General features: G+C 46.1%; 1 protein-coding gene across 11 annotated transcripts in view; it reads right to left on the bottom strand.

Annotated features, from left to right (window-relative positions):
- SHANK3 (SH3 and multiple ankyrin repeat domains 3) overlaps nucleotides 1-21133 on the bottom strand; it is a 430757-nt gene that overhangs the window by 65752 nt on the left and 343872 nt on the right. For all 11 annotated transcript variants that reach the window (XR_014538733.1, XR_014538734.1, XM_083572536.1 and 8 more), the window contains one exon: nucleotides 9647-9771. Coding sequence is in view for 9 of the 11 variants with exons in the window: in XM_083572536.1 (XP_083428662.1) it covers nucleotides 9647-9771 (125 nt within the window). In the remaining 2 variants the exon portion in view is untranslated. The remainder of the gene's footprint in view (nucleotides 1-9646; nucleotides 9772-21133) is intronic.

The raw sequence follows: 21133 nt of genomic DNA, 5'->3' as shown, positions 1-21133 counted from the left end.
ACTGAGGTCCAGCACCGAGGGCCTTCTGGCGGTTCCCTCATTGTGAGAAGTGAGGTTGCAGGGAACCAGGCAGAGGGCCTTTTTGGTGGTGGCACCTGCCCTGTGGAACTCCCTCCCACCAGATGTCAAAGAGAAAAACAACTACCTGACTTTTAGAAGACATTTGAAGGCTGTCTTTAGGGAAGCTTTTAATATTTGATGAATCATTGTATTTTAATATTCTGCTGAAAGCCGCCCAGAGTGGCTGGGGAAACCCAGCTAGATGGGCAGGGTATAAATAATAATAATAATTATTATTATTATTATTATTATTATTATTATTATTATTCAGCCAGATTGTGTGGCAGGAGACTCAAGAGAAACGAAAGGGAGTTCTTCACAAAGCACACGCTGAAGCTACGGCGCTCCCTAGCACATGATGGTGGGACAGCCACTGGCTTTGGCGACTTTTTAGTTTAGAGAAAAGGTGAGTCAAGAGAACACAACAGAAGTTTATAAAATTATGCCTGGCATGGAGAAAGCAGCTTGAACAACCCTTTTCTTTTAACACTGGAATTGGTAGACGCCCGCTGGAGATGAATGTTGGAAGATTCAGGACAGATAAAAAGAAAGGACTTCTTTATGAAGCTCATAGTTAAACTGTGGAACTCCCTGCCACTGGAGGCAGGGATGGCTGCCAACTTGGATTGCTTTAAAAGTGGATTGGGCAAATTCATGGAGGAGGAGAGGGCTCTGGGTGGCTCCTTGCCACAATGGCTATGCTCCGAAGAGGGAAAGCCAGTGCTCAGTTACTTCCACATTTGCCCAACCCAGGCTTGTGGCCAGCGTCATGTCTGAACAGGCTCACCAGAGTATCATTCCAGAGAGCTAGTCTTTCTTCTTTTTCTAGGGATGATGGTTCAAAAGGTGCTGTGTTAGCAGCTGTATTACATGTCACAGATAAACAGCAAAATTCTTGAGCTCTGAGGCTGTTCTGCAATGGCCTTCGCTTGAACAAATGCAAAATTAATCTTCATTCTCGGAGTCTCTCTTATCTGGTCAATGGTGAAGACGTTTCTTCGCCCTTTGCTTTTGTAGAGCTGTGCTAATAGCTCTGTCGCTGATCCAGAAACAAGTTTTCTGGTAGCGATGAGGAGCCCTGTTATCAAAAAGAGGAGCAGCGGAAAGACAATTCCAGATTCTGCCCTCTGCCCTGAAATATAAAGTTGCTGTCAGAGAATGCAGCCCCTCCGATGGATTCCTTGGAGGCTGCCTTTGTGAATGTCATCTGTCATGTGTGATCAAGTTGAGATTCCTGCATTGAAGGGGGGTTGGACTAGATGACCCTCAGAGTCCCTTCCAAATCTCTGATGCTGTGATTCTATGAATTGGCCAACTCTGAAGATGCGGCAGGAGAGGAACTTAACTGTGCCTAGCCAGAGGGAAAACTCAAAGGGAGATTTCCCAGTGCTCAAACCTGGATGGAAGTTCTAGGTGTCTGGTGATGAAGAGGCCATGCCAAAGCACACAGAAGCTCTCCTCTCTCCAGCACATCATCATCATCATCATCATTTATTATTCATACCCCAACCATCTGGCTGAGTTTCCCCAGCCACTCTGGGCAACTCCCAACAGAATATTAAAAACTAGACCCCAAAATTAAGAATTGCTAGACCCCAAAATTAAGGTACTTTCAAGAATGTATAACTTGCTGTTAAAATGGAATACGCAGGATGAAACGGTTAAATCTGCAATGATCAAATGGGCACAAGATGTTGGACATGACATAATGTTTGCTGACTGGGAACAGTTGTGGACCACAGGTATGAAATTCACGGCATGTAATGCCTTAAGAGAGAATATTATGAAAATGATTTATAGGTGGTACATGACCCCGGTCAAGCTTGCGAAAATTTATCATTTGCCCGATAATAAATGTTGGAAATGTAAAGAAAATGAAGGCACATTCTTTCACCTTTGGTGGACGTGCCCAAGGATTAAGGCTTTCTGGGAGACGATATATAATGAATTGAAAAAAGTATTTAAATATACCTTCTTGAAGAAACCAGAGGCCTTTCTTCTGGGCATAGTTGATCAATCGGTGTTAAAGAAGGATAGAACTTTCTTTATGTATGCCACAACAGCAGCAAGAATACTTATTGCAAAATATTGGAAGACACAAGATTTACCCACTTTGGAAGAATGGCAGATGAAGGTGATGGACTATATGGAACTGGCGGAAATGACCGGCAGGATCCGAGACCAGGGGGAAGAGTCAGTGGAAAAAGATTGGAAGAAATTTAAAGAGTATCTACAGAGATATTGTAAAATTAATGAATTTTAGAATAATGTTGGATTAAAATTAAGAGGTTTCTAGCTGTAATGGGTTAAAAGAATATGAAAAAAAAAAGGGTTTATAAAAGCAAAATATTAAGAACACAACAATTTAAGAATAAAGATTTGGGTAGAATAACGAGGGAAACAAATTGCTGAGCTAATAAATTGAATTGGAATACAAAAAAGAGAGGTATGAGGAGGTCCAAGAAACAAGTAAATGAAAAATAATGTGATGGAAAGATTTTTTTTTCTTTTTCTGTTTGTTTTTATTTTTTGTAATGTAAAAATCTTAATAAAAATCTTATAAAAAAACCAACAGAATATTAAAAACACAATACAACGTGAAACATTAAAAACTTCCCTAAACAGGGCTGCCTTCAGATGTCTTCTAAAAGTCAGGTAGTTGTTTATTTCCTTGACATCTGACGGGAGAGTGTTCCACAGGGCGGGTGCCACCACCGAGAAGGTCCTCTGCCTGGTTCCCAGCAACCTCACTTCTTACAGGGAGGGAACCGCCAGAAGGCACTTAGATCTGGACCTCAGTGTCCAGGCTGAACGATGGGGGTGGAGACGCTCCTCCAGGTATACTGGACCAAGGCCAAGTAATAGGGGGAAATCACATTACCTTGACACTAGCTGCTATGTGCAGAGCAAAGGTACAAAATAATAATAACGAGGGCTACCAATGGCGAGTAGCCAAGATGGCTGTGCTTCCGTGGTCGGAGGCAGAAATGCTTCCGGATATCAGTTGCTCGAAAACACAGGAGGGAAGAAGGCCCTTGTGTTTGAGTCCTCACTGAGGGTTTCCCTGCATGACTGGGGGACTTCCAGCTGCGTCACCCTCTGGCTGGCCAATCGGGATGCTCTGGGGGTGTGGCCTGCCCTATTTAAGGCAGGACGCAGCTGGGGATCTCCCTCTTTCCCGCCCGCCAGCTGTTCCTGCTTTTCCCACCCTCCCGCCCCATAAGGTTTTCCTTCCTTGACCTTGCTATGGACCTTGGTTGGTCACCGTTGAGGGGCCTGGTAGGAATTTTCCCACTTGGCAAATTGGCACCAGCCACTTGGTTTTCGCCTACCTCATAGCAAATCGCCACAACTTTCTTGGCGGTTAGGCATTGGAAAAGTTCTGTAGATGGAAAAGAGGAGGTAGTGCCATCACCTGCCCCGCATTTGGAAGGGTATTCCATTAAAGGATTCGGGGGGCGTGGCCCTGTCCGAAGCCTAGGGAGGTTAGGGCCTAAGGCACGCCCCCTATCGGTGACCCCGGGGGAGTTCTTAGTTGATGTGCATCAGCGGGACTCCCCCTACTGGTGCTTAACCCTTCCCAGACTTCAAGCAGATGGGCTGGAGTCAGATATACCGTATTTTCTGCTCTATAAGACTCACTTTTCCCCTCCTAAAAAGTAAGGGGAAATGTGTGTGCGTCTTATGGAGCGAATGCAGACCGTGCAGCTATCCCAGAAGCCAGAACAGCAAGAGAGATTATTGCTTTCGCTGCGCAGCGATTCCTCTTGCTGTTCTGGCTTTTGAGATTCAGAATATTTTATTCTTGTTTTCCTCCTCCAAAAACTAGGTGCGTCTTGTGGTCTGGTGCGTCTTATAGAGCGAAAAATACGGTGGTCGGTTAGGTCCAATGCCTAAGCCAATACCGCTCATCACCTGTAACCAAGGAAGTTGCGGCCTTTTTCAGCCCATTAACTTTAATAATTGTGTCATGTGTCATTATTTTTGCCTGGGGGGCAGGGCGGGAACTCGCCACACAACTGAACCCGAGGGCTTCTCCATGCATGACCCACAGACCTTAGCTGCAGGAGGACAGGGCTGGAGGAAGACCTTTTCTTCATGCACCGAAATGCACAAGTCTCCTGCTCCACCAGATCCAGGCGTGCCTCCCCTGGACTTTGCCTTTGCGCATCCCACAAGCCGGGAAACGTGATTCCCCCTCTTGTCAGCCGCTCCCTGGCTGCTGTTGAGTAATGCGTGAAATACGGTCACACTTCTGGGATTCGGCTGGTGGCATCGCTAGTGACAAACGGCACCATAAAACGCCGTTCGTCTTCACCGCTGCCAACTCCCTTAAAACAAAAGCAAGAGCAGACCGTGCGTCTATTGCAAGTTCATCTCCTCTTATGGCCAGCTGCCTCGGGAGGCCCTGTTGCAAAGGAGGAAGGCAGCAAGGACGCATTTTAAATAAACATTAGCAGACCAGCTCCTTCTGCCCTTTTGTGACCTTTCTTGCTATGATGCATTTCCTTATTCCAGAGGCTGAAGCTTCCTCCCTCTGCCCAGTGCCAAAGCACCCCACAACTCATTGGCATGGGGCATAGCAAGCCCCCTCTCACCACCCCATAGGGGCAAGGAAATGTGTAGCTGGACCCAGGGTAAAGGCTGGTGCAAGAAGAGGGCAGAGGGAAGGGTCTGCATTTTAAACTGCCTGAAAATATGCTCACCTTTTCCTTCGATTGGGAAAGGGGTTTGCAATGGCTATGATGATGACATCTCACAATACAGTGGTACCTTGGTTCTCAAACTTAATCTGTTCCAAAACCAAAGCGTTCCAAAACCAATGCACGCTTTCCCATAGAAAGTAATGCAAAATGGATTAATCCGTTTCAGACTTTTAAAAACAACCCCTAAAAAAGCCGTTTAACATGAATTTTACTCTTTAATGAGACTGTTGCTTCATAAAATAAAAGCATATTGATTCATAAAATGAAAGCAATAATCAATGTACTATCCTATAAAATAAATAAGAGACCAAAAACAAAAGCGCCAAACTTAATGTGTTCTGGAAGTCCGTTTGACTTCCGAAATGTTCGAAAACCAAGGCGCACCTTCTGATTGGTGCAAGTGCCCTGGAAACAATTGCCGACAACCGCAGCAGACGTTCAACTTCCAAAAAATGTTTGAAAACCAGAACACTTACTTCCAGGTTTTCGGTGTTTGGGAACTAAGGTGTTTGAGTACCGAGGCATTTGAGAACCAAGGTACCACTGTACTGTCACAGCTACCCCTACTGCTGTTACATATTTGTACATGGCGTTCTTAAAAACACAAACACATGCATTAAGGACTCAAAACAACCACTTGCCGAATCCTAAAACAACAAATGTAACAGCAAAAAGTTTTTAAATCTGCAATTAGCAGAGCAGCAAGCTTTCAACACTGCGAGCCTTTCTAAACAACAGGACATTCTGGAGTACCCTAATGCTAGCACATTGATTCATGGATGAGAGTCCACTTGCAACAGACAAGCATGGCGGCACCTATGGAAGATTTTCATAGAACTGTAGATTCATAGTCAAAACAAAAAAAAAATTTCCCTTCCAGTAGCACCTTAAAGACCAACTAAGTTAGTTCTTGGTATGAGCTTTCGTGTGCATGCACACTTCTTCAGATACACTGAAACAGAAGTTGCCAGATCCTTCTATATAGTGAGAAGGTGGGGAGGGGTATTACTCAGAAGGGTGGTGGGAATGGGTGGTGGGCAGATAGCTGTGATAAGCCTGTTGACGACTCTTAACGACTGCAATAGGTCTTACAGGAAAAAGCAAGGGGTGAGAAGGTGAAAAATGGCTTTGTCATGTATAATGAGATAAGAATCCAATGTCTTTGTTCAGACCAGGTCTCTCCATGGTTTTAAGTTTGGTAATGAGTTGCAATTCAGCAGCTTCTCTTTCCAGTCTATTTCTGAAATTCCTTTGTAGTAATACAGCTACTTTGAGATCTTGTATAGAATGTCCTGGGAGATTGAAGTGTTCTCCTACTGGATTCTCTGTCTTGTGATTCTTGATGTCCGATTTATGTCCGTTTATTCTTTGGCGTAAGGTTTGGCCTGTTTGTAGATTCATAGAAGGGATGGAAGGGATCCAAAGAGTCAAGGGGCCCAACTCCTTCAAATGCAGGAGTCACAGGTGAAGAAGCCCTGACAGGTGGTCATTCCACCTCTACTTAAAAACCTCCAACGAAGGAGACTCCAACGCCCTTCCACTTGCCATCAGAAAGTTCGACCTGGTGTTTAGTCCAAATCGCCTTTCTTGTTGTTTGGAGCCATTGGTTCGTGTCCCACTCTTCAGAGCAAGAGAAATATTGCTGGCTTCCTCTTCCATGTGACAGCCCTGGAGATATCTGAAGGTGGCTCTCATATCTCCTCTTTTCCAGTTAAGCATACCCAAATCCCTCAACCGTTGTCCATAAGGCTTGATTTCCAGACCCTTGATCATCTTGGTTGCCCTCCTCTCCACACCTTGTCAACATCCTTCTTAAATTGTGGAGCCCAGAATTGGATGCAGGACTCCTGACCAAGGCAGAACAGAGCAGTACTATGACTTCCCTTGACCTGGACACTAGACTTCTGTTGATGCAGCCTAGAATAGCGTTAGCCTTTTTTGCTGCTGCATCACACTGTGGACTCATGTTCAGCTTGTGGTCTACTAAGCACCTGAGATCCTTTTCACATGCACTGCTAGTAAGCCCAGTGTCTCCCATTTCATATTTGTGCAACTGTTTCTTCCTGCCTAAGTGCAGAACCTTACAACTGTGCATTTGTCTTGTAAACAGAAGCCTTTTTCCACCCGACTCCTTAAATTAAAAAACAGGGGCCTTCTCTGTTGTGGCAGCATGGCTGAACAAGCTTGATGCTTCAGGAAATCTGGAATTTGGCCTCAAGAACAGAGAACAGCAGAGCACAGTGGCCTGATCGCACGTAAGCATCTTCCAAACTGTGACTTGCCATGAAGAAGAAGGCATGCTGACACTCAGAGAGAAATGGTGGCGGCTGTCACTCCTTCCCCACTGCTGGTGCTGCAGTATCAGGAGCTAAGCCATGGTTTGTCAAAGAACCAATGGACGTCAGAGTTGGAAGAGTCCCTAAGGACTGTCTAGTCCAGGGACAGCCAACTTCCAAGAGACTGTGATCTACCCACACATTAAAAAACTGGCAGTGATCTACCCCGTTTTCTGGGGGTTAGGTCAAAGTTGTCGAGCTTTTCTTAGGGGACAAAAAACCGCTCACCGACAGATGGCTAATGAAACTGTCAGCGAGACCTTGGTCTTTTGTTCTCGCGATCTAGAGGGCAGGGCGAGGGGGTGGAGCCGGATGGAGGAGCCAGCGATCAAACGTGATCTACCTATTTTTCCCAGGGATCAACCAGTAGACTGCCTCCCCCAAACAAGGCATGAGCCGCAAAGCACACCTTGGTTGCAGGTGGTGCTTTGTTTGAGCAAGGCAACTTCAGGTTTGCATGTAACATGAAGCCAAACCCTGGCTTGGCTCCCAGTAGAAAGGTAAAAGAAGGGTAAAGGAGCCCTGGACAGTTAAGTCCAGTCAAGGAGACTATGGTGATGCTGACCTTTAAAGCTCTAAACTGTCTCGGTCCAGTATACCTGAAGGAGTGTCTCCACCCCCATCGTTCTGCCCGGACACTGAGGTCCAGCTCCGAGGGCCTTCTAGCAGTTCCCTCCCTGCGAGAAGCAAAGTTACAGGGAACCAGGCAGAACCAGAACCCGCCCTGTGGAATGCCTTTCCACCAGATGTCAAAGAGACAAACAACCAGACTTTTAGAAGACATCTGAAGGCAGCCTTGTTTAGGGAAGCTTTAAATGTTTAATAGGTTTTGTATTTTTTTATTCTGCTGGAAGCCACCCAAAGTGGCTGGGGAAACCCAGCCAGATGGGCGGGGTATAAATAATAATAATAATAATAATAATAATAATAATAATAATTATTATTATTATTATTATTTATTGGGTTGCGGCACTCATCTCACTTCAGGCCGAAGGAGCTGGCGTTTGTCCACAGGCAGCTTTCAAAGTCATGTGGCCAGCAGAACCAAACCACTTCTGGTGCAATGAGACACCGTGATGGAAACCAGAGCGCACGGAAACGCTCTTTACCTTCCCGCTGGAGCGGTACCTATTTATCTACTTGCACTGGTGTGCTTTCGAACTGCTAGGCTGGCAGGAGCTGGGACAGAGCAACGGGAGCTCACCCCGTCATGGGGATTCGAACCGCCAACCTTCTGATCAGCAAGTCCAAGATGCTCAGTGGTTTAGACCACAGCACCACCCGCTCCCCTTTAGCTCCCAGTACTGCAGCATCAAGACCAGTGCAGAAGGCAAGTGGCTATTACTGGCCCTCTTGGTACCAGCACGTTTACACATTTACAGGAAATTTTACTTTAGTTTGGTTTACACTGACATAAAAACCAGGCACTTCTGCAAAAAACAACAACCCTGGAGGGACTGTGGACCGCAGGGATCAGGCAGGAGCAATGCGAGAGAGCAGTTGATCCCCAAGCAACTGGTATGCGAGATGTAAGAAGGCACCCTGTGCTGATGTTTTTGATACAACCAGTGGGGTGTAGTGGTCAGTGTGTCAGACTAGGACCTGCGAGACTGGGGTTCAAATCCCCACTCAGGCCCTGGGTGACCTTGGGCCAGTCCCCATCTCTCAGCCTAACCTACCTCACAGGGCTGTCGTGAGAATGAAATGAGGATGAGAACCATTTACTCCACTCTTTGCTCCTTGGGGGGGAAGGTGGCATAGAAATTGTGATAGGAATTTTATGGTCTTAGATATATGGTAATGTTCATAAGTGTACCAACCAAGCACATACATAGATCAGCACAGGAAGGCCAACCTGGAACCATTTTAATTCCTAAACTGAGCAAATGTTTTCTCTGCAAGGTCAAATGGAAAAGACTCCCCATTGTCTTTTCCTTCACAAATCCTGTCTTAAGGGTATGTCTGTGTTTGAATAGGGTGTGAGCCTGTGACCTGGCCCAGGAACTAAATATTTATCACTACAAAAGAATGGCCAGGCTCCCCAGGCAATCCAATCAAGTAACCTGCCAGACAGGAGATAAACAACAACAGGAGAAAAACAATATTCAAATTTCTTAGATCGCCTTTTCTGTGATGTAGGTGTGATGTATCTGAGGGGTGGTCTTAGGTTACACCCCTTCTGTGATGTATGTATGATGTTTCTGGGGGTGGTCTTGATCTACAGGGTGGCAATTTCAAAAGTCTTTATAAGGCCTTGCACACCTTTGTTCTGGGTCCCTCCTCTCTCCTGCAGGTGAGAGGAGCACCCTGTTGCAACAGATCAATAAAGGTCAAGCCTACAGGCTGCTGTTTTGCTCCAAGGTATCCTGGTTGGTCTCTTTGTTTTTGTCCAAGGGAGCCCTCAGATTCTTCCGTTAACAGAAATGTAACAGATAAACGCAATAGATAAAGAGCGCCTTTATCTAGCGCAGAGGAGAACCCCAGTTTCCACGGTTGGCAGATTTGACCCTCCTCCTTTGCCGGCCACGCTCTTCTGGGACTCACCTCAATCAGGAAGTCTCCCGTGCGAAGTCCTGCTCTCCAGGCCACACCTTCCACGTCCACGGACTCCAGGTATTGGAGAGCCGGGAATGCGGGCGTCGGGGTGAACTCCTCGATCGGAGTCTCCGCTGAAATGAAGAGAGACCCTCGGTCAGAGGGGAGGAAGCTGGGATTTGCACGTCCAAATGTGGGGAGGAAAAAAGACAAGGGCCAGCGAGCGATTCCTGGAGACTGCAAAATGTTCCCAGGCCACAGTTTGCTCAGCTGCCAGGCAGCTCCCTAACCACAGACAAGGCCTACACAAAAGAGAAGGTCTTTTACATTTATTATTTCAACGTTTCCCACTTAAATGGAAGAGGCAGCTGTTGTTAGGTGTTGTACCTTGGATCTCGAACGCCTTGGCTCCTGAACAAATCAGCTCCTGAACGATCGAAACCCAGAAGGGAGTGTTCCGGTTTCCGAATGTTCTTTTGGAAGCTGAACGTCTGACGGGGCTTCTGTGGCTTCCGATTGGCTGTGGGAGCTTCCTGCAGCCAATCAGAAGTCGCGCTTTGGTTTCCGAATGTTTTGGAAGTCAAACAGACTTCCGGAATGGATTACCCATTCGACCTCCAAGGTACGACTGTATTATTATCATTATTTCTATTTAGCAAGAGTTTTATCATTCATCTTTTATGTGTTTGGGTTGGTTTTTTCTTGAAAAAAATATCAATCAGTATATTTGTATTCTTTGTATTGTGTTTATGATGATTGTGTTGAATATTAAATTGTAAAACCCTATATATTTGCCCAATCCTCTTTGAAAGCCACCCAAGTTTATAACCATCCCTGCCTCCTGTGGGAGAGAGTTCCAAAGTTTAACTATAGACTATAGTAAGGTAGTTTACTGGGAAATGATATATAATGAAATTAAAAGGATGTTTAAAATAATGTTTGTAAAAAATGTCGCAGGAACCCCCCCCCCCCCAATCATTCAGTTTGTACAAACTTCACACACACTCACACTCACACACGCTATGCTTCTGTTATAAATTCATAGAAAATCAACCATACATCGGATTTGCACTGTTCCACTTTTATTTTACTCCATGAAGGAAGGACTACAAAATGGGGAAGGTTTGATACAGGGCAGCCATAATCCCTTCAGCATACCAGCACATCCACAGGAGCCCTGCCCAGTTGCTATGCCAACCCTGATGGTCCTAGACAGAAGACCATCAAAAATCACAAAGAACTTGCATATGGGAGTGGATTCAGCACGGACGGGAACAAAGGACAATAATCAGCTCTTCCCTCTGGGGGCAGGAAACTGCAAACTCCCCGCTGTCACCTGGAAAGTACTCATGGGGAGGGGGAAATGGGGAACCAGCCAGGTGACAGGACACTCAGGTTACCACCACAACTCCTCCCTCAACCCCTCCTTTCTGTGATGTATGTATGATGTTTCTGGGGGTGGGCTTGACCTACAGGGTGGCAATTTGAAAAGTCTTTATAAGGTCTTGCACACCATTTTTCTGCGTTCCTCCTCTCTCCTGCAAGTGAGGGGAGCACCCTGTTGCAACAGATCAATAAAAGCCAATCCTACTGGATGCTGTTTTGCTCCAAGTTATCCTGGTTGGTGTCTTTGTTTTTGTCCAAGGGAGCCCTCAGATTTTTCCGTTAACAAAAACAACAACCCAAAGCTTTTCTTTTCGGAATTATAGGGACAGAACTACCTAAACTGTATAGAAACTTATTCATGCATGCTACTACAGCAGCAAAAAAGTTACTCGCGCCAAACTGGAAAGAAGCAGAAGACCCAGCAAAGGAAGAATGGATACAAAAACTTAGGGAATATGCAGAAATGGCCAAACTTACCGGAAGAAAAATATATCAAGATAACAAACTTTTTATAAAAGAAGGGAAATGGTTTATTGAATATTTACAGATAAATTGCAAACAGATAAGAACATTGGCAGGGTTATTGTGATAACCTGCAGTTTTATAAGAGTATATAATTAAAGCAGATGAATAAATGAGCAAAATAAGTTACTTTGGATATGCAGAAGGTATTAAAAATAAATTTAAGGAACTGCAGAAAGAGGGCGAAGGAAGTCAAGTTTTGAATTGTTAAAATGATTGTAAAATTAGTGAAATGTATGAACCTGAAAAGCACAAATAAAATAAAATAAAATAAACTATGCACCTCACGAAGTACTTTTTTTTAAATCTGTCCTGAACCTTCCAGCATTCAGCTTCATTACATGTCCACAAGTGTTAAAGCATGTTGACAAACGCAGATGTTCTGGAGTCTGTCCAAGGAACACTGGCTGTCAGAACCATTTAGACACCCACCCGATAGCTTCCATCATGGTCTTAAAGAATCCAAAAATGAAACTGTAGCTACTTCAAGGAAAGTATTTAACTTAATTGCTAAAATCTGCCTCCATGGTGGCTGGAAGGTAGCCATGTAGCAAACTTATTTTGGCAAGGGTGGGATTTAGGGGAAATTCAAAGATATTAGGTAAAGGTAAAGGGACCCCTGACCCCTGCTCTCCACCTTGACAAGTGCTTTTACTATTTTAAAAATAGAAGCATCGCCTACGTTGTCGAAATAAATTTTAAAAAAATTGTCCAGTAGCACCTTAAAAAGGTAAAGGGACCCCTGACCATTAGGTCCAGTCATGGCCGACTCTGGGGTTGCGGCGCTCATCTTGCTTTATTGGCCGAGGGAGCCGGCGTACAGCTTCCGGGTCATGTGGCCAGCATGACTAAGCCGCTTCTGGCGAACCAGAGCAGCGCATGGAAACGCCGTTTACCTTCCCGCCGGAGCGGTACCTATTTATCTACTTGCACTTTGACGTGCTTTCGAACTGCTAGGTTGGCAGGAGCTGGGACGGAGCAACAGGAGCTCACACCATAGTGGGGATTCGAACCGCCAACCTTCTGATCGGCAAGCCCAAGGCTCAGTGGTTTAGACCACAGCACCACCCGCATCAAAGATATTACTTTCAGCCTAAGGTCACATTCAGGCTCTCATGATTTGCAAGGAGGGAATGAAGGGCATTCCAGAAATTTAGATTTCTGCAACACAACTGGATTACAGAGCTCTGTTGACCAAGTGCAACAAACCCACTTAAACAACAACAAAGGGACATTGAAAAGTGGGAGATGATCAAATGATGAACGGGATGCTGTTTAAAAACCCTGTAAGCAAATCAGGATGGTTGCTCGTTGCCATGTAACCTCCCTGCAAGCAAATCGGAATAAATGTTTGATAAAGGCTGGCTGTGATCTACCCTCCGAAAAGCCTTGTGCAAAGGAATCGGGACAGATGCTGAATAATGAGGTCGACTGGAGGAGCCCGGATTCCTGCGCCGTATGAAGTGGATGAAAATATTTCTAAAGGCTAGAATTGTTCCATGGCTGCCTGCAAAGGAAATGCGCCTCTCAAAAGGCATTTAGCATCCTTTGAAGGTCTCAGTTAACGTGAAGAAAGAGGCTCCGGCTAAAAGGTGCGTCGGAGAAGAAAGGGGTCCAGGAGGACGAGAGGCGAGGGAGGGAGGCGAGGCTGCCTTTGAAAAGGGAATGTCTTGCCCCAGTGAGCAGAAGAAAGAGCGCAAACACTTTACGGGGAAGAAAGGAGGAGCACAAATCTGAAAACAAATAGCAAGTGCCTCAGAAGAAGGAAACCATTCAGAGAGACAACGGGGAGGGGGTAAGAGAAGGAGCTAAATAAGACAGAAGAGACCAACAATTGATCTGAGATGGTCGCAATGGCAAGATATGATAAAGAGATTAGCATAACCGAAGGATTGCAGAAACTGTGAAGAACAGAGGTTAGCCCACAAGCTAAAAAGGAGTGGATCCAGGGGGCTTTGGGGAGCTCTTGCCGAATTTATGAACTTAAACCAGGGATGGTGAACTTGGGGGAGGGGAGCCCCTCCAGAAGTTGTGGAACTGCAGCTCCCATCATTTTGACCACTGGCCAGCCTGGCTGGAGCTGGGGTCCAACGACGTCTCCGGCTCTGGACTAAAATATTTCCCATTCTTGACTAAAACATTAAATTCCTGTGCAGTCACTGAGTTAGCAGCAAAAGCTATCAGTCTTCTACCAAAAGCATTGTCGATGACCCCCAAGATGCTAGTACTCATCGGCCACTGCCAACCCCATAAGTTTACACGCAAAATTGGATTATTACTTTTTGCCTCGGTGCGTCTGGCTGTTAACCAAAAGGTTGTTGGTTCGAGCCCAGGAATGGCTATGGGCAAGATTTCTGCATTGCTGAGGACTCAGGGTCCCTTCCAACTCTAGGATTCTCTGATTCAAATGTCTGTTTCTCTAATTTGGAGAGCTTCTTTTGGATCTATGATATCCCTTTTTCATTTTAATCCTTCTCAATCACTTGAGTGCCTGATACGTCTATCTGGTGAAATGTTTGTTTTGTCCATACTTTTTCACTGTTTCCAAACACTTTGAAAACTGTACGGTGAAGGGAGGATGCCTTTGTGAGTGACATGAGGGCTGGCCAATCAGTGCTATGGACTGCCGGCTCGAAGTAGAGGCAAGGCAGCTTTGTGATTGACAGAAACGGCAGCCAATTGGCGCTGTGCAGATTTAGCTTTGGCCCAGACGAGGCAAACAGAAAAACCCTAAAGCCTGAGACCTTTTGACAAGCCCCAGTTCCAAAGACTGTGTTGCCTGGGGGCTCAGCTGACTTCCACTAGGATGGCTGGCAGGGTCCCTGATGCCCTGGAACTGTCCTGGTTGGCACTCCATGAAGAACTTGGAACTCAGGTTGCTGTTCTTACCAAAAAACTTTTAAAGCTCAGATCGGTGTGGCACACAGGCAAAATGCCGGTTCGGCGGCAAAGCAGGGGTTGCACACGGTTAATCAAGCAACGGCAGGGGCAAAATTTAGCAATCTTTTGTAATACGGTGCGCTATGCATGTCCAATATTTGGCATCCCCAAATGGATCTTCTCACATATGAGTTGTCTCAATTTTGCCTCCCCCCCTTGGCTTAGCGTCCTGTGAGGCAGAACCACCCACACCACCCTAAATCTGGCTCTGGCAATGGTGTTGATCCCATAACAACCTGCAACCCCGTTTTGTCCTCTCTGTCCTGGCCCAGAAGCCCCCTCTGGGCTCGTGACTCCCGGTCTGGCTTCCAGACCAAATGCTGCTATTCTTGAATTGCATAGCAGTTTCATTGTCCAAATTGCATGCCATATATATATATATATATAGAAAACTGCTTTGCATTATTTTGCAGCTGGTTTTGCAAGCTGCTGGTTCTAATTTCTGAAGGGCTGTGGGGGATTTGGATGAAGAGTGATGGGCAAGAAGGCTGCACTTTTGATGAAGCAGCCGTGAGTCATCGGCAGGTTCAACCTCGGAAGTGATGCATGTCTGGAGAGAGACTGGCTGTGCTGAAAGGTGAGAATCAGCCCCCAGAAAGGAAAACGTCAGATCCCTGCCAGTTAGAAACCCTGGAGAGCTCATGAGTTCTAGTCTTACGAGAGCAGGAGAAAACCTTTGCTCCATCCACTTTCTCAATGCTATGCATGATTTATAAACTTCTACCAGGTAGCCCATCTTGGAGAACTCTGATGCTAAACCTCCGATACCTTGTGGGGTATCTTCAGGAGAACAAAAGGCTCAGGAGCAAACCTTAGGTAAAAAGGTAAAGGTAAAGGACCCCTGGAAGGTTAAGTCCAGTCAAAGGCAACTATGGGGTTGCAGCGCTCCTCTTGCTTTCAAGCCAAGGGAGCCGGCGTTATTCCACAGACAGCTTTCTGGGTCATGTGGCCAGCAGGACTAAACCGCTACTGGTGGGCCTTCTGGTGGTTCCCTCACTCCAGGAAGCAAAGCTACAGGGAACCATGCAGAGGGCCTTCTCGGTGGTGGCGCCCGCCCTGTGGAACACCCTCACATCAGATGTCAAAGAGATAAACAACTACCTGACATTCAGAAGACATCTGAAGGCAGCTCTGTTCAGGGAAGTTTTTAATGTGTGACATTTTAGTTTATTTTTGGTGTTTGTTGGAAGCCGCCCAGAGTGGCTGGGGAAACCCAGGCAGATGGGCGGGGTACAAATATATTATTGTTGTTGTGTCTGGTACCCGCTGGGACTGGGAAGGGACAGATACACTGGGCAAGAGATTTGGGGTATAAAATACAGCTTTCAGCACGGGAGAAATTATGGAGACACAATTTGAAATTTACGGCATGTTGTACGTTGAAAGGAAATGATATGAAAATGATGTACCATTGGTATTTAACTCCCAGTAAATTAGCAAAAATGAAGACGACAGGTACAAATATCTGTTGGAAATGTAAAGAAAAGGAAGGCACCTTCTATCATATGTGGTGGACGTGCAAGGTAATAAAAGCGTTCTGGGAAATGATATATATTGAATTGAAAAAAAAATGTTTCAAATAACTTTTACAAAAAAACCAGAAGCTTTCTTATTAGGAATTTGAGGTGCCGAAATCCCAAGGGAACAGAAAAGATTGTTTATGTATGCAACCACAGCTGCACAGATTATATTGGCCCAGAGATGGAAAGAAGGCAAAATCCCTACCAGAGAAGAATGGCAGATCAAATTGTTGGACTATGCCAAAATGGCAAAAATGACTGGAAAAATCAGAAATCAGGGAGACCAAAATTTTAATAAGGAATGGGGTGAAATTATAATTGACCTGGGAGACCAATGTAAACAGTTAAAATTGTTAGCGGGATTGCAGTAACACTTGTAATGTAAGAGGAACTATGGATACAATGGAGATGTTAAAAAAAATTGGATTTTTATAAAAAGATGCAGTAGAAAAGGTTTAAGAATGGGACCCGGGGAAGAGGTAAGTATTGAGATTTGTGGGAATCTTGTACTTATGGAAGGTGTTGTGGTATGACTGTAAAATTTAATATGTAAAATGAAATAGACAAATTTGGAGCGGGGGGAGGGATGGAGCCACTCCACAATGAGGAACGGTTGCAGGGTTTGGGACTCTTCAGTTTAGGGAAATGGAGAGGAAGAGGCAACACGATAGAAGATCATAAAATTATGCATGACAGAGATGAAGTTTTTCTTCCTCTCTCATAAGACCAGAGCTTATGGACAACCATCACAGCTGACTGTTGGAAGATTCACAGTGGATAGAATAATAGAGTCATGGAATTGCTGACTTGGAAGGGACACCAAGGGTCATCTAGTCCTACCCCCTGCAATGCAGGAATCTCAACTAGATCATACATGACGGGTGGCCACCCAACCTCTTCTTAAGAGCTCCAAGGAAGGAGAGCCCACCATCTCTTGTGGAAGTTCATTCCAGTGTGAAACAGCCTTTATCCTCAGAAAGTTCTTCCTGAAGTTTAGTTGCAAACTCCTTTCTCGTAACTTGAAGCCCTTGGTTGGGGTTCTACCCTCCCGAGTAGGAGAAAACAGGCTTGTTCCAGCCTCACAGAGCGCATATTTAACCTATGGAACTCCCTTCCACAGGGGGCAGAGATGACCACTGATCTAGGTGGCTTTGACACGGGATCAGACAAATTGATGGAGGAGGAGAGAGCTATCCAAGGCTACGCTCTGCCTCCACAGTCAAAGGTGCTCTTGCACTTTAATCCTGCTTGCTGGTTTCCCACTGGCCCCTCTGAGAACAGATGGGCTATTGGCCTGATCCAGTCGGCTCTTTGGTTCCTAAGCAGAGCCCCATGCAGAGGCCATAGCAACAGTCTGGAGCTCTCAAAGGTTCTCAGGGCTTATCTACGTACACTTCCCCTTGTGCCCTGCTTTCCTCCGGGGAAAAACTCACTCTCTAGTGCTTGATAGGAGCAAACAGCAATTCAGGTATTCTCCAGATTGACGTTTGCTCCGATTTAGCAAAAAATCCATGCCTAGAAAGTGCGGGTCAAGCAGAGAAATGCTTGGATCAGTGCTTTCTAGGAACAGAACAAGCGGAAGTGTAGGCAAGCCCTCTATTTCTCTCTCCTGCCAAAGAAGCGTCATCACCTCCCAAGTGCAGATGTTTAGCTGCTGCCACTCCGACAACAAGGGAGAGCGAGAATGTAAATGTGGATTGTCAGGATACCATCAGTCTCTGGAGCTTCAAGAGGCAAAGGCCCCCCTTGGGGAAGTGGGAGGGAGAGGGGTCGTGTCTGCTGCCTAGGCTTGGCAATGTTGTCTTGGAACGGAAAGAGCCATCGTAGCTTGGCATGCGGAAGGTCCCAGGTTTAGTCCTTGCTAGAAGGAATCCCTGGAGAACTGCTGCCTGCTAGCCAGTGTAGACAGCACTGAGAGCCAGTGTGGTGTAGTGGTTAAGAGTGGTGGACTCGTAATCTGGTGAACTGGGTTTGCATCCCCGCTCCTCCAACATGCAGCTGCTGGGTGACCTTGGGCTAGTCACACTTCTCTGAAGTCTCTCAGCCTCACTCACCTCACAGAGTGTTTGTTGTGGGGGAGGAAGGGAAAGGAGAATGTTAGCCCCTTTGAGACTCCCTAGGGTAGCGATAAAGCGGGATATAAAATCCAAACTCCTCTTCTTCTTCTTCTTCTTCTTCCTCTTCTTCTATACGGAGCACAGTTCTGGCCTAGGAGAAGGCAGCTCCTTCTTCCTCTCTTGCAATGCTAGGTTTCTGCACTCTGTTCCTCTGTTTCAAATTGTTTGCCGTTGGTGAGACTGATCCTGTTTATTTGTATGTGAAGGCTCTCCACCATGCTCAGAGAGTCACAGCTGAAGGGAGACGAGAGGGAGACGGAGGAGGATGGAGTGGGGACCCCAGAGACTCAACAGAGGATTCATGGTGCGCATGAAGGGTATGGAGGCTTTAGAGCTGGAGAAACCAAGAAAAACAGCTTCAGCTCCCAAGGCAAAAGCCCCTTGGCAGGACTCACAATGTCCAGCTAGGCCTAGAATTGGGCAGCCTTCGTTCATCGCAGGCACCCATCAGACCCTCTTCAGAACCCACATTGTGCTTAAAATGCCCCAGATAATCATAGTTACAGGTACGTAGCCGTGTTGGTCTGCCGTAGTCAAAACAAAACAAAATAAATAAAACAAAACAAAAGAATTCCTTCCAGTGGCACCTTAGAGACCAACTAAGTTTGTTCTTGGTATGAGCTTCCATGTGCATGCACACTTCTTCAGATACACTGAAACAGAAGTCACCAGACCCTTATATATAGTGAGAGGGTGGGGAGGGGTATTACTCAGAAGGGTGGTGGGAATGGGTGATTGGCGGATAGGTGTGGTAAACCTGTTGATGACTGTTAGACTGTTAACGACTGCAATTGGTCTTACAGGAAAAAGCAAGGGGGAGATGGCTAAAAATAGCTTTATCATGTATAATGAGATGAGAATCCAATGTCTCTATTCAGACCAGGTCTCTCCATGGTTTTAAGTTTGGTAAAGGTAAAGGTAAAGGGACCCTGACCATTAGATCCAGTTGTGGCAGACTCTGGGGTTGCAGCACTCATCTCGCTTTATTGGCCGAGGGAGCCAGCGTACAGCTTCCGGGTCGTGTGGCCAGCATGACTAAGCCACTTCTGGTGAACCAGAGCAGCGCACGGAAATGCCATTTACCTTCCCGCCAGAGCGGTACCTATTTATGTACTTGCAGTTTGATGTGCTTTCGAACTGCTAGGTTGGCAGGAGCAGGGACCGAGCAATGGGAGCTCACCCCATCGCGGGGATTTGAACCGCTGACCTTCCAATAGGCAAGCCCTAGGCTCTGTGGTTTAACCCACAGCGCCACCCGCGTCCTATTAAGTTTGGTAATAAGTTGCAATTCAGCAACTTCTCTTTCCAGTCTATTTCTGAAATTCTTTTGTAATAAGACAGCTACTTTGAGATCTTGTATAGAATGTCCTGGGAGATTGAAGTGTTCTACTACTGGTTTCTCATAATCCTACTGCAGTTCTTGCGATGACCCTGTATGGTAGGCCACTGTCATCATCCCATCGCTGCACACAGGAGGCTCTGAGAAAGGAAGGGGGGGCTTGCCTAAAGCCACCCACTGCTAAAGAAGCGAGATTCGAACTGGGGGCGACCTCTTAGTCGCAGTGCTACTCTGGCAGCTGGCTGCTCAGTTTCCCCCAATGGAACTGGGTTCTTGGGAGGAGAGAATTTTTATGGAGAAGTCCAGATCAAGGGAATGCACAGAACCGTTCTCTTCTGCCTTGGTCAGGCCACACCTGGGGTCCGATGTCCGGTTCTGGGCACCATAGTTTTAGAAGGGTATTGACAAGCTTGAAGGTGGGCAGAGGAGGGGAACCAAGACCATAAAGGGGTCTTGTGAGGAACGGTGGAGGAAGTTGGGCACGTTTGGCCTGGAGAAGAGAAGACTGAGAGGTGATACAATGGGCACCTTCCAATTATCACAAGGGCTCTTCCATGGAAGATGGAGCAAGCTGATTTTCTGCTGCTAAAAATGGTAGGACCCAAACCAATGTATTCAAAGGAAGAACTTTATGACGGTAAGAGTGGTCGACAGTGGAACAGACTCCCTCAGGAAGTAGCGGTCTCTCCTTCCTTGGAGGTTTTCCAACAGAGCTCGGATGGCCGTTTGTCAGAGATTCTTTAGCAGGTATTCCTATATTGCAAAGGGTTGGACCAGATGACCCCAAAGGTTCTATGACCCTAGGTGACCTCTCCACTTCCCAGGAGCTTTTGGGATATCAGTGTAGGCTACAGACCTTTAAATCAGGGGCATAGCATCTTTGGCCCAGATGCTGTTCTCCGAGTCAAGGCCCACCATAAATATGCAAAGCACAGATACATACATTTGCTTTCTTTTGAATAATTTATTGTATTTTCGTGATTCGGCTTTCCAAAGAAATACCGTATTTTTTGCTCTATGAGACTCACTTTTTCCCTCCTAAAAAGTAAGGGGAAATGTGTGTGCGTCTTATGGAGCGAATGCAGGCTGCGCAGCTATCACAGAAGCCAGAACAGCAAGAGGGATTGCTGCTTTCGCTGCACAGCGATCCCTCTTGCTGTTCTGGCTTCTGAGATTGAGAATATTTTTTTTCTTGTTTTCCTCCTCCAAAAACTAGGTGCGTCTTGTGGTCTGGTGCATCTTATAGAGCGAAAAATACGGTATGTGTTTGGGGGCACGGTTGAGCCAAATGGATGAGTGGAGGTCAAAAGGATTCTCTCCAGGCTACTGAGGTCCTCTTCCTTGAAGGCAACAACCACAGCAAGAGGCAGGTGCACAGCTATGGGAATCACCCCAAACGGAGACACAGAGGTAGAGAAATAGCTTTGCTTCCCACTATCAGAGATGCCATCCCCAGAAGAGATGGTTGACTCTACCACTCATGTTTGGCTCCAACGATTTGAAAATGCAAGCAAAGAGAAATTGTATCCATCCTTTTATTGTTCAGAAACGCCAGCGCCCATTCCCTTGCTTTTGTTCAAGGTGTGTGTGTGTGTGTGTGGCTTTCCTCTTTGGGGGGAGAGGCTCCTGGAAGCCTCTGGACCCCAAGACTATGATCACTCCACCCAGGCAA

Source organism: Podarcis filfolensis (genome assembly GCF_964270895.1).
Source record: "Podarcis filfolensis genome assembly, chromosome: 10".
Taxonomy (NCBI): domain Eukaryota; kingdom Metazoa; phylum Chordata; class Lepidosauria; order Squamata; family Lacertidae; genus Podarcis; species Podarcis filfolensis.
This window is presented reverse-complemented; position numbering and strand designations above follow the sequence as displayed.